Source organism: Oryctolagus cuniculus, chromosome 3 (assembly GCF_051225735.1).
Source record: "Oryctolagus cuniculus isolate XC-2025 breed Fujian yellow rabbit chromosome 3, ASM5122573v1, whole genome shotgun sequence".
NCBI classification, from domain to species: Eukaryota; Metazoa; Chordata; class Mammalia; order Lagomorpha; family Leporidae; genus Oryctolagus; species Oryctolagus cuniculus.
The window spans coordinates 9,340,245-9,353,659 of NC_142869.1; the positions used below are offsets into that span (position 1 = coordinate 9,340,245).

The 13,415-nt window shown below is 42.0% G+C and overlaps 1 protein-coding gene across 1 annotated transcript in view; it reads left to right on the plus strand.

Annotated features, from left to right (window-relative positions):
- DNER (delta/notch like EGF repeat containing) overlaps window positions 1-13,415 on the plus strand; it is a 423,033-nt gene that overhangs the window by 292,366 nt on the left and 117,252 nt on the right. The window contains exon 7 of the mRNA XM_008259280.4: window positions 2,986-3,099. Coding sequence (XP_008257502.3) covers window positions 2,986-3,099 — 114 coding nt within the window. The remainder of the gene's footprint in view (window positions 1-2,985; window positions 3,100-13,415) is intronic.

Here is a 13,415-nt window from a genome sequence, read left to right on the forward strand (position 1 = left end):
CTCCCCTTCCATTCACATCAAGATTCATTTTCGATTCTCTTCATATACAGAAGATCAGTTTAGCATACATTAAGGTAAAGATTTCGACAGTTTGCTCCCACACAGAAACATAAAGTGAAAATTACTGTTTGAGTACTAGTTATAGCATTAAATCACAATGTACAGCACACTAAGGACAAAGATCCTAAATGAGGAGTAAGTGCACAGTGACTCCTGTTGTTGACTTAACAAATTGACACTCTTGTTTATGGCATCAGTAATCACCCTAGGCTCTTGTCATGAGCTGCCAAGGCTATGGAAGCCCCCTGAGTTCACCGACTCTGATCATATTTAGACAAGGCCATGGTCAAAGTGGAAGTTCTCTCCTCCCTTCAGAGAAAGGTACCTCCTTCTTTGATGACCCATTCTTTCCACTGGGATCTCACTCATGGAGATCTTTCATTTAGTGTTTTTTTTTTTTTTCCCCCAGAGTGTCTTGGCTTTCCATGCCTAAAATACTCTCATGGGCTTTTCAGCCGGATCCACATGCCTTAAGGGCTAATGCTGAGGCCAGAGTGCTGTTTAGGACATCTGCCATTCTATGAGTCTGCTGTGTATCCCGCTTCCCATGTTGGATCGCTCTCTCCCTTTTTTTATTCTATTGGTTATATTTGCAGACACTAGTCTTGTTTATGTGATCCCTTTGGTTCTTAGTCCTATCATTATGATCAATTGTGAACAGAAATTGATCACTGGGACTAGTGAGATGGCATTGGTACATGCCACTTTGATGGGATTGAATTGGAATCCCCTGGTATGTTTCTAACTCTACCATTTGAGGTAAGTCAGCTCGAGCATGTCCCGAATTGCACATCTCTTCCCTCTCTTATTCCCACTCTTATATTTAACAGTGATCACTTTTCAGTTAAGTTTCAGCACTTAAGAAGAATTGTGTATTGATTACAGTATTCAACCAAAAGTATTAAGTAGAACAAACAAAAAAAGTACTAAGAGGGATAACATATTAAGTTGCTTATCAACAGTCAGGGTAAGGGCTGATCAAGTCACCATTTCTCATAGTGTTCATTTCACTTTAACAGGTTTCCTTTTTGGTGCTCAGTTCGGTGTCACCTATCAGGGAGAACAAGTGGTATTTGTCCCTTTGGGACGGGCTTATTTCACTCAGCATAATGTTTTCCAAATTCCTAACAGGGATCACTTTTCAGTTAAAATTTAAACACCTAAGAATAATTGTGTGTTAATTACAGAGTTCAACCAATGGTACTAGAACAAAAAAAATACTAAAATGGATAAAGTATTACATTGTGCATCAACCATCAGGACAAGAGCTGATACTGCCCATTTTTAAATTGGACTGTTTGCTTGCTACTGAATTTAGTTCTTACATGGAGTATTTATTAGCCATCTTTCAGATGTATGACTTGTAATTACTCCTCCCGTTCTGTAAGTTGTCTCTTCACTCTCTTGAGGATTTCCTTTGCTGCGCTGGAGCTCTTGAGTTTTATGAAATCCCATTTATCTATTTTGCTTCTTTTCTGAGCTTTTGGAGTCTGATAAAAAAAAATCTGCTGATTGCAATGTCCTGCAAAGGTCTCCTCCATGTTTTCTTCTAGTTGTTTCTGGTCTTCTGTTTAGATCTGTGATCCATTTCGTGTTGTGTTTGCATGCGGTGAGAGATGGGTGTAGAGTGCGGTATCAGGACTCACTCTTCTGCACGTGGATACAGTTTCTCCAGTCCTCATTATTGGAAAGACTCCTGAACACAGTGCCCTCTCTTTCGTTTTGAATCTAGAGCTTTCATTTGAAAGTGTATTCTTAATACAGTGTTTTAATCTTAAAATACACTGTCATGGGATAGATTTTTATGCTGGTATTGGATATTTATTCCATAGGCTTTTCTGGTCCTGTTCATGTATTCATGAGTCACCTGGAACCCCTGGATTGTTTTAAAGCAAAGGTTGTAGAACAGTAGGGTGCAAATGTTTGTCTTCCATCCACAATCTATAATATATGCTAGTTAGGCAGGTAATTGAAGCTCAGACAAATCATTTCTTACCTAATATCATTGGTTTATTTTTGTAAATCTCAGATTCAAGTAATAATGACAGCCTCTCTGAACTACTAATTCAGGAAGATAAGTTTTTCTGTAGTTAAAACCATCCTAGAGATATATAAAATGTTACAGGATGATTATAAATGTGTAGAAAATACCTATGCATAAAACTTTCTGAGAGGGATTATCTCAAGGGTATTAATGGTCCTGTCGCTCAAATAGCATGACTAAGGGCACCTTTTTCTCTCATTATTTTAAGTCTTGTATTTATCCCAAATATTCCTCCATAATCCACTTTCTTTGATTTCTCACTTTAAGATAAGAAATATGCTAGCTTGTTATTTTTTAAACTTGTCTCTGTGGCAGTCTTTGTTTTCAAAACGGATAAAAAAATCTGGAATTTATTTAAACTTTTTGGCTTCACAGGTGTTCCAATAGATTTACATCCTTATTTCCCATCCCATGTGTGTGATTATGTTATTATCCAATAAAATCACCATGGGAGGCTTGCTTTACTGAGAATTTAGTTGGATTTGTGACTCAAATAAGTATTGAGGATAATGTATTAACGTGCTTAGCATTATATATATGCCACAATCTCTTTATCTTTGGAATGAAGGGAGAGAGTGCAGAATTAGCACAGATGGTTCTTCCAGCTCTAAAATATTACAAATTAGAAGTTTTAATACCTAGCCATTTTTCTAATGCTTTTTACAATAAACAGTTTGAAAAATAAATGATTTTTTCAGTTGTGATTCTAAACTGCTATAATTATTTCTAACTGAAAACTAAATTAGATCAAGAAGTGGGTGGGGGGTTAGGTCAAGGTTGCTGCTTTCTTTGGGCAACACCATTGGAGTCCATCAGTTCGTGGGGTGGTCATAGTGGCTTTAAGATAACGCTTTATAAAATGTACATCTTGTTTTATTCAGGTTACACTGGACAGCTTTGTGAATCCAAGATTGATTATTGTATCCTGGACCCGTGCAGAAATGGAGCCACCTGCGTTTCCAGTCTCAGTGGGTTCACCTGCCAGTGTCTAGAAGGTAACTCTTATTTATTACTTCAGGGCCACCTTTCATTTTCATTAAGGCTTAAACTGATCAGTTTTGTACTTTAAATTTCTGAAAAACTCTGCACAAGAAAGCTTTCCATTTATAAAGCACAAATAGAAGATAGTCCCCTTGTTTTCAGCTCTCTGCTAGGGTAACCTGAAAGTTATGTTTGCATATTAGCTATGCTCTCAGAATTGCTGTGCTTTTTATTTTCACATTGAGAAATGGATAGCTACAAAGAAGCAGAATCTCTTTCGAATGGTGAAATTCTACTTGTTAAGATTCCTATTTCTTTAAATTGTTTGGTTTTTGATACATGAATTGGTTTTTGATACATTCACATAAAAGGATTCAATATGAAATTCACCTGCTTTTGTATTTAAATCAACTTGACAATGTCTGTGAAAACTCAAGCCACATATTTAGCATCTTTAGGGCTACTTTTATTTTACGAGAGAGTTTTACTGTTAGTTTCATAGCTGCACCCAAAGAAAGCAGGCAGATAACCTCAGCTAGCAAGCTGGTGTTCAGGAATGAGTTTGTCCTTTAAGGAAGTTTTGTTCCATTTATGCTTGGAGGGATATTATGGGAGGGATTACTTTAAACCTTTAATGATATAAGAATAACATGATATTAGAGGTTTTTCTCCTTAAGACCAGCTTGTAAGCTCCTGATCCACAAAAGTGACTTTGACAACTACAAGAAATAGAGTCATACCCTGTGCAGAGATTAAACGTAGAGCCCGAGTGCATCAGGGGACTTTTCTGCACTAAAAATTACCCTGAATGGCCCTGCTTGAGAAGCTGGAGGAAGGCAATGGGCCCTCCTGGTAACTCCAGTGCTCAGCACTGTGCCCTGATCAGCCACTTCATATTCTTTTAAGATACTCACATCCTGTATCTGGTTGCCAGCATTAGGGTCCTGGGTCTACTTCTGATTCCAGCTTCCTGCTGGTACATTCCTTGGGGAGCAGTGGTGATGACTCGATTGGTTGGGTCTCTAGGGTCCCTGCCTCCCATGTGGGAGACTTGGATAGAGTTCCTGGCTCCTGGCTTTGGCCTGGCCCAGCCCCACATGTTGTGGGCATTTGGGGAGTGAACCAGTGAGTGGAAAATCTCTGTCTGTTTGCCTTTCCCACTTGGGTGTAGGGGCCCGAGCACTTGGGCCATCCTCTGCTGCTTTTCCAGGCACATTAGTAGGAAGCTGGATCAGAAGTGAATCAGTCAGGACTTGAATTGGTGCCCAAATGGGATGCTGGCACTGCAGGTGGCAGCTTTATTCTCTACTCCACAGCGCTGTCCCAGAGAGAGAGAGAGAGGAGAGAGAGAGATCGATCTTCTGTCCACTGGTTCACTCCCCAGATGGCTGGGGCTAGGCCAGGCCAAAGCCAGCACCAGGAGATTCTGCTGGATTTCCCATGTTGGTGACGGGAGCCCAAGTACTTGGCCGTCTTCTGCTGCCTTCCCAGCTGCATTAGCAGGGAGCTGGGTTGGAAGTGGAGCTGCTGGGACAGGAAATGGCGCACTGCAGGCAGTGATCTAACTGTGCCACAGCACTGGTCCCAAAAATGATTTTTTAAAAATGTTAAAGCATTAGATGTCAATCACAGAAGGGCAGGTTGTTGTCTCTTGGGCAAGGGCAGGGGTGAGATGGCTGTATCCCCCCTACCTCCAGCTGTCTCTTGTCTAGCTGTGTATGCTGGAGATGAACACGTTACCATGGTGATGGGGTCTCATCTATTTGCTCTTCTTTTGCAATGCAAGCTCCACTCTCTTTGCTCAATAAGAAAACTTGGAAACATCACCCAGGCTGATTTTTGAGCACTTAGCAGCAATCGTCATTTGCCTGTGAACACTTCATCATTCCTTTGGTGAACAGGCTACCACCTAACTCTGGCTGCAGGATTTGCCATTAGTCAAGGGCAGGCTTCAAGGCCAAAAGGAAATTGATGGGAGTTTGGTAAAAGAGCTTGGACAAATCCAATGTGTTTTGTTTTTATTGCTTTGATTATTACCAGAAAGTTAGACTCCGAGGCTCAGGGAAGCAGTGATTTGCACACCACCAAGCTGGTAATAAAGGACGGCCTTGAACCCTGGGATTCTGTTTCTGCTCATACTTCCTTTCCCAGGTTAACAGAGATTGCTCAGCACTTCATGTGTGCCAGGTGCTGGGATGGGATAGTGGATATGACACACTCCTCCCACACACGAATGTGAGGGTCCTTCATGGAAAAGGCATCTTGTGAAAGAATTGTGCACAGATTTCAAAACCTTTTTTGCATCGAAATAAACTTATAATTCCACTTTGAACAACCTTTTTGATGTACCCTCACGTATGTTGACTTCATAGGAATGGAAGGGTAGGATTTGAAACAGAGAAGCTGATGGGTTTGAGAGGTCTTTGGCAGGGGCTGGAGAAGGATGGGATGTGAACAGGGGGCAGAGTGAGGGAGCCCATTTGTGGCTTCTGTGATTTGGTAGTTGGTTGTACCATTGATGGAAAAACAGAAAATGGAGAAGAGCTCTATTTTGGAATTGAATATGGGGGACCCTTGGGAGGTTCAGATGGAGACGTTAGCTGGACAGATGCTGTATGAATCTGGAAGACGTCTGGGCCAAGTGCAAACACAGAGTTGTTGGCCTATAGATTGTAATTTAAGCCTTGGGTATCCACGGAATGGTTTAAGGACCCTTCTCTTCCTTTCCTGTCCGTGGCCCATCAGTGCCCTATCAGTTCCTCTGTGCTGCCTGGATAGAGCCGAGAGAAAGGTAATGCTCTGAAATTGAAGACAGGATAAAGACAAATTTCTCAACAGTCTGTCTCAGAAGACTGTCATTCAGAAGCTGCTCTCCCAGGGAAGAGAGGAACTTGGTAAGCATTTCGAGGGATTCCTAGCAATGTTCTGGCTTCTCAGCTGCGGCATGGCACTGATTTTAAGGTGCCTGGCATTCTTAAACAGCCTCTCTCACTGGTCTGTCCTGGTGTAGTAGTTAATATCTGTAAAACACTGTGTCCTTCGGATCCTTCTCACACCTCACCTTGCTATGTTGTTGCAGCAAGTTTGAAATTCAGATCCACAGAATGTTCTAGAGTTCTGAGTCAGCCACTGCTCTTTGCCACCTCCTTTCTACTATGTTGCCTTTGGATGTTTGTGTTGATTCTGTTCTGTTTCCCTGTGTTATCCATTCTAAGAGGGAAGTGTATTTACTTTCTGCCCTTGCCTACTCCAGATGCCCTATTTATAGGTAGCATTTTCTATTCCCAGGAGTTTAATTAATATTTGGTAAATAACTCAATTATAAAACCCAACAATTTGGGACTGGCGCTGTGGTGTAGTGGGTAAAGCCACTGCCTGATTGCTGGCATCCCATATGGGTGCTGGTTCAAGTCCCAGATGCTCTACTTTCAGTCCAGCTCTATGTTATAGCCTGGGAAAGTAGTAGAAGATGCCCCAAGTCCTTAGGCCCCCCACACTCATGTGGGAGACCCAGAAAAGGCTCCTGGCTTTGGATAGGCTCAGCTCTGGCTATTGTGGTCATTTTGGAAGTGAACCAGCAGACGGAAGACCTCTCTCTCTCTCTCTCTCTCTCTCTCTCTGCCTCTGCCTCTGCCTCTGCCTCTCTGTAACTCTGACTTTCAAATAAATAAATAAATCTTTAAAACCTAGGAAATACATACTATTAATATTTCCACTTACCAGATTGGGATACTGAGGCGATGAGAGGGTAAATAATTTGCCTGAAGCCACACAGTTCGTAGTGAAAACCCAGGCATGTTGGCTTCTGTGCTAGCACCCACTGTCTGATGATGTCTCTAAACACGTATGTTTTTAAAGATAAATTCTATGATGCTTATTTATTTAAAGATTATCTTTTTACCGTCATCATGATTAAAAAAAGAGGCAAGGTTTTTGGGTTCCAAAATTTCTAAATGCCCCCACTACTTAAGTCTGAAGAAGCAAGCAAATCTTTCTTTTCTGTCTTGCATGTGTGTGTGTGTGTGTGTGTGTGTGTGTCTGTAAGTACAGTGAAATCCTTTTACAACAGTCTCTTCCAGAACAGAAAGCGGTTAAAATTGGATTTTCCCTCTGGTAGCACTTTCAAGGCTGTGTGTCCACATTATGGCTCCTTCCCCTCCTTCTCACCTTCATCCTTTTCAAAGATCTTTCTCCATCTCATCTGGGCCAGGCCCTCCGAGGTTGGATTCCTTCCTGGCTACTATGTCTGACTCCCGGCTTCTTTTTAGCCCCTTTCCCAAGGTTCAGAGTGAGCCATTGAAAAGATGGCTGTGCAGTCCCAATCTCTCCTGCATTCCTTCTGGGGCTGTCTGTTCTCCTACACAGAGATTTTTCTCATCAATGTCTTGTGTCTTGTCTTTGAATTTCTACTTCACTTTCCCTGGATCCATACTGGAGACGTGTACTTTCAGATTCTGGTTCCAGTGGGGGTGATTAGAGTGCCAAGTAAAAACATCACAAGTATTTCCTTGCTTCTACTTTATGAAATGAGAGTAACCACACCAAAGGTAAGTATTCCGAGTCTGGTGTCATTGCTCATGCACCTGCCATGCACCCTGGGAGTTATCTCAAAGTTTCGTTTAGAACTTTGAGATCCTTAAATTTTTCAACTAAATGCATTTTAATTCTGAAGATGTCTAATTATGTATACTTACTATCACTGCATATTGATATTTAAATGTAGGAGTATATTTAGACACGCATATAAATAAAAGCTGAATACTAATATCCAGACATCATCTTTACTTCAGTATCTCAACTCGTATTCTTGCACACTAGAAATTTAAAGTAGAACACCACATACATTCATAAAGAAGAGAAAGAAAGCCATTGGTTGGCACCTTCAGCAATGAAGGACATCTGTTGGAGCTGGGAGTGTGACTGTTCACATCAGAATAGAGTGCACCTGATACAACAGAACCACCAACTACAGAGGCCTAGAGAAACCCGAGACCAAAGGGAGAACCTTATGCACTATTTGAGAAAGTATCATTTTATGCAGTGCATTCACAAACAGTTATGAGAAGACACTACTGCTACCACTAATGGTAAGGTTATGGATGCACAGTGCCTTTGCACCAGTCAGCACGAAGGCAGGTTTTGCAGTCGGGTAAGTGGACATGTTTCTTTCAGTCCTGGAACGATTAGAATTCAGCATTGGATGTGTCAGCTGTGGAAGCCTCTGTGACCGCATGTGAAGAGCTGGTGCCTTTCTCTGGCCTGGAGATCACCTGACTTTATTCTGGGCCCAGGGATGCGGCAGTAGAACAAGTGGTTGTAGTTGGGCCTCAGGGTTGCCTTGCGAAGGTTGGAAGCCTGGAGCTGCCTCTTTTGACAGGCTCTGTCTCTCCAAGACATATTCTTCTCATACATAACACAAGGGAGATGCTGGTGCTCCCCTCGTAAGCTGGTGTGAAGAGTAGAAACCCCTTAGCTCTGTGCTTCACAAAGAGTAAGTGCTGAATGTTAGCCCTTGTGATGAAGATTCTTGATTAAGCATATCACTTTAAATCATATAAACAAGTCCTCAGTTTACCTCTTCCAGTCCTTGTTTCCACGTGGTAAAATGAGGACTGACCCATCCACATTCCCATTGAGGAACCCCATTCCTAAAAGTCTTTGGTTCAAATATATCAGCTTTAAGAGCTTCCTACTGAGTCAATAAATCCATCTTGCTTCAAGTAATGTTTGCAGAGAAAAATTTTCTAACCTCTGAGTGACTCCAGGGCAAGCCTGCAGTCTGGCCCAGAGGGCCCATGGGTTAAATCCCTTGCAATAAGCACCCAGGGTTTATCCAAACCATTTTGTTTTTCCTGCGTTTCATAGCCTTGAGTAATATAGTCCTAGAAAGCCTTTTGTCCAACTCAGATTTCACTGGCAATGCTTTCCATCTTATAGGGATTTACAGCAATAACAACACACGGAAGTTATCTCACAGATAATGTGCATGTTCATAAACTGGGCGTGTGACACGGTAAGGCTCTGGGAGTGATCCAATTCTGGGTATAGAGTTTTTGGTTTCTTTTTTTCAGTATCCTTATGTATGTGATCTTACTGAAAGCACTCTCTTAGGACCGTAGGAAACTGCATGTCTTTACATAAGAAATGTGCAACACGTCCTCGTAAAATTAACAGGCCTGGAGAACATGCCATTCTTATTCTTTTAGAATTTGGCACATCCCTAATTCACCATTGTATTTAGGAATACAGAGATCCCTGAAGATCCCTGAGATCCCTGAAGTTCCAAGTGGTATTTAGTTTAATTTCTTGGAAGCAAAGTAGGGTATTAAGACATAGTAAGTGTAAGTAAAATTTTATTTCTCTGTTTGGTGCATGATGATTAATTTTTGTTTTATAACTCTACATTTATCTTTTCTTTATTCCTTTTTTTTTGGTCTTTTACACATAGTGTGATTTCTCTGAGATTGTTTAAATAAAAACTGCACAGAATTTTGTTTGCTTGCTTTTTTTCCATTAGCAGTAGGAGCAACAGCTGCACTAACTCTTAGTGAATGACTAAATCTTCTCTTTGTCATCCTAATTTTTAATGAGTAACTGGTCCTGTCACTCAGCTTTACCTCCAGTAAATGGTTTTTTTGGGAACCATTCTAACACCCAGTTTAGTGCTGGCAGGTGGCAGTCAGAAGTTGTCTTAATGAATGGTGAATGAATGAATGAATGAATGATCGTATCTTGATGCTTTTCCTTTTAAAAAGAGGTCGAATATACCTACCAGATAGACACAAAATTCAGTTTCTTATAATGTGTGTCCAGATCTGCACATGACAATCATTTAGCTTTACTATAACTTTTTACCTTTAAAAATTCAGATATCATGTTCTTGTTTCTTGTTTTTTTTTTTTAAAGGGTTTATTTCTAGCTTTTTTTTTTTAAGTGTGTGTGTGTGTGTGTGAGAGAGAGAGAGAGAGAGGGGGAGAGAGAGAGAGAGAGAGAGAGAGAGAGAGAGAGAGAGAGAAAATATGTGGAGAATGCACTTCCATCTGCTAGTTCACTCCCAAAGCCAGAAGCCAGGAACTTAATTCAGGTCTCCTACTTGGGTGGAGGAACCCAATTGTGTAAGCCATTACCACCACCGTCCAGGATCTGCATTAGCAGGAAGCTGGAGTTAGGAGCCAGAGCTGGGACTTGAACTCAGGTACTATGCTATGGGCAACAGATATCTTAATGGCTGTGGTGAACAGACACCTGTTACTTGTTTTTTTAATGGCTCATAGTAATAACAACAGCATCAGCAGTAAGCATCACAGTAATGATGGTACCTAATATTTGTTAGATGTCTACTGTATGCTAAGCAATTGTTTAGCACTGTCAAGTTACTATCAAGCGTAATTTAGGAGTCAGCTGAGGTTCAAGTAGAGTTGGAATTTTTGTTTAATCATGCATACTGGATGACCTTGGAGAAGTTTCTTAAATTGTCTATGCCTTATTTTCCTTACCTATGGAGTGAAGGTAGTATTAGTACATACCTAATGGAACGATTATAAGGATTAAAGAACCCATGCACATACAGGGCTTGGAACAGCGCCCATAGAGAGTAAATGAGGAACACACGTCCCTATTTGCTCCTCACAACAGCTTCACAAGGTGGTAGATGTTATACATGGTGGTAGATATTATCATACCCCTTTATAAATAGGGCTGTTAGGTCCTAGGGGACCCAAGATGTAAACCCAGGCTTGTCTGACTCTGAAGTCCATGTTCTTTTTGCTGCCCCGACTCCTCTGCAATCAAGTTCTGCCCCCTGTGACTGTGATTGGGGCATCCTTTTCTATCCACTCCTCCTCGGGAGCTCTGGGCTCCTTGTGGGCAGCGGTGCTGATGTGCTTTTGTGTCCTTAGAACACCTAGCCCTTATGTACAGATGAGACATTTGTTGATTGAGTGAATGAGTCAATATCTTGAAACTGTTCCACAGTAACATTGTATAGAAGTGAGAACTCCTGTATAACCGAGATGGAATGTTCGCTAGAGTAAGCAGGTGGAGCTCACTGGCTAGACTCAGTAAAGCCTGCAGGAAGCAGGGCCTCAGACACTTGGGATGCTTTCAGTGCTGGGGTCATCTGGAGACATGGGCAGGGTTCTTATCCAGAATTTGGGGATCCCCTTCTCTGCCTCTCTTCTTTTCCAGGGCCCTCCCTCATTCGTCATGGTGCATCTGGCCTGGGCTCCTTCCCAGGTTCCCCCATTCAGAAAGAGCAGGTTGAGTGCTGTGTCTCAGCCTCCCTTTACCTAGTCCGTGGGGTGGGTCCCTCAGACAGCAGTCTCACCCTGCACTGGCTGCTGCCCCATATGTTGACCACACTCCAAAGCCTGTCTACTTTGCTTCATTTTCCAGAGCCTTGAGGGAGTTGCTTTTAGTTTTCTTTTTGTCTGGGGTTTACAGTTGTCGTTTGTGGGAAAGTCTCTTTGTTAAAAGCTTCCTTCTCCACACCAGAAGCAATCTTCAATACACAGGATCCTTTCCAATGAAAATATAAGTATCCTAGGGGTGAATATAATTTCCCTGTCACAGAAGTATCTGCTTACAGACACCCATCATTAGATCACAACTGTGGAGGAAGATGAAGTAAAATTTCTATCTCTAATTTGTGCCAGAATACCATGGTTGCAGCCCTGGGCCACCTTCTGAACTATTTAGGCCTCAGTTCCTGTTCCTGGGAGTATCTTTAAGTGGATGCAAAGGGATCCAGGCCTGAGACAAAGTTGAACACAATAAAGTCATAAAGTAAAAGAATGTTTTGGTAATTGTATTATCATATTTTATTTTTAATTAAATAGGCCTTTTTTTGGACCATGTTTTTCCAACCCAATTCCATCTGCTAATATCCTATTTATAAAAGGAAGCTGAAGATAGATGCTTATGCTTCTCCTAGTTAATGTAGCCCAGTTTTTGAGATATTTTCCCACCACTCTTCTCGCCCCAATTATATTTGGTTATAGTTTCTATGAATAGTTGGTCATTTTTATAGTACCTTCTTCACTTTCAACTCCCAAATAGCAATGCCTGCAGTCACCATGACCCAGGGCATTCACCTGGATGATCTATTTGCCACTTCTCTTTCCACTGCATTTGACACAGTCCACCCTTTTGTGATGGCCTAAGAGTGTATGTAGCACTTTAAATAACTTCTGTAATTTTTACACGACTATGAAAGGAACCTATGCTCAAATGAGCTCAAAGCAAAACAATCCCCATAATCCCATCTACAAGAGAGAACTGCTTTAAATTTTAGGTGAATATCTTTGAAGCCTCTCTTTTTAATGTCCTTTTCAGAAAGCTAAAATTGGATCTTACCCTAACTCTCTTTGATAATGAGCTGCTTTAACTGGATGTTTTCCGAATGTTCTTCCATGAGTTATCTTTGTTAAGAACTGTCAATGGCTACATTTTATTCCATCATACAAATGTGGTATAATGCATGTATGGGACTAAAGGCTTTATCATTCACATACTATCTGTTGGCTCATTACCCTTGTGGCAGTTCTGTGGTGGTCACAGGGCTTTGTTGTGAATGAGACAGAAGCCTCATGGTCTTGTGGAATAGCAGCTGTCAGACAGAGTGGACAGTGTGATTGGGATGGAGCAGGTGATAGAGAAGGGGAACTCTCATCCTGTAAGAGAACTGGAGCGAGAGTCCGGAAATGTTCCAATGGAAGTGGGGTTTACGTGGGCCTGGAGCATGTATAGCACCCGGAGGAAGAAGTTAGGGCTGCAGGCACGGAAGGGACTCTCCAGGAAGACACAGTGCACAGCTTGTGTGAGGTCGGGGAGGAGCTGGGGCGGCAGGGTGGCATAATTGAGGGACATGATGAAGTTGCAGGACAACTAGAGAGAAGTAGGAGTCAGCCCAGGAAGGTCTTCAAACACCAAACCGCAGGGATTGGAAGGCCCTCGAGAGTGTGGGGAAGGGCACCATGAGAGGACTTACCGGGAAAGAGGGGAACTGCAACACGCAGGAGAAATCATTGTGGTGGAAGGAGAATGAGTGGATGGAGTGAGGACAAGAGTTAGAGAAACCGCATAGGAATCTGATCCAGGCATTTAGGGGAGCTTTCATGGCAGGTGCAGTTCAGGTGGTGACAGTGGAAATAGAGGCAGATGTGGCTGTAAAAGAGGGAGGAGGCCAAATCATCTTTGGGCAAGTTTTGGAGAACTTTGATGGATGGGGTGCTATTGAGTGGCAAGTTAGCGTGAGACAGAGTGATCCTTCTGAGACGTAGGTGGTATCTTTTCATTGCCCTCCTGTCAAGCTTTGGGCAGTTTCCCAGCC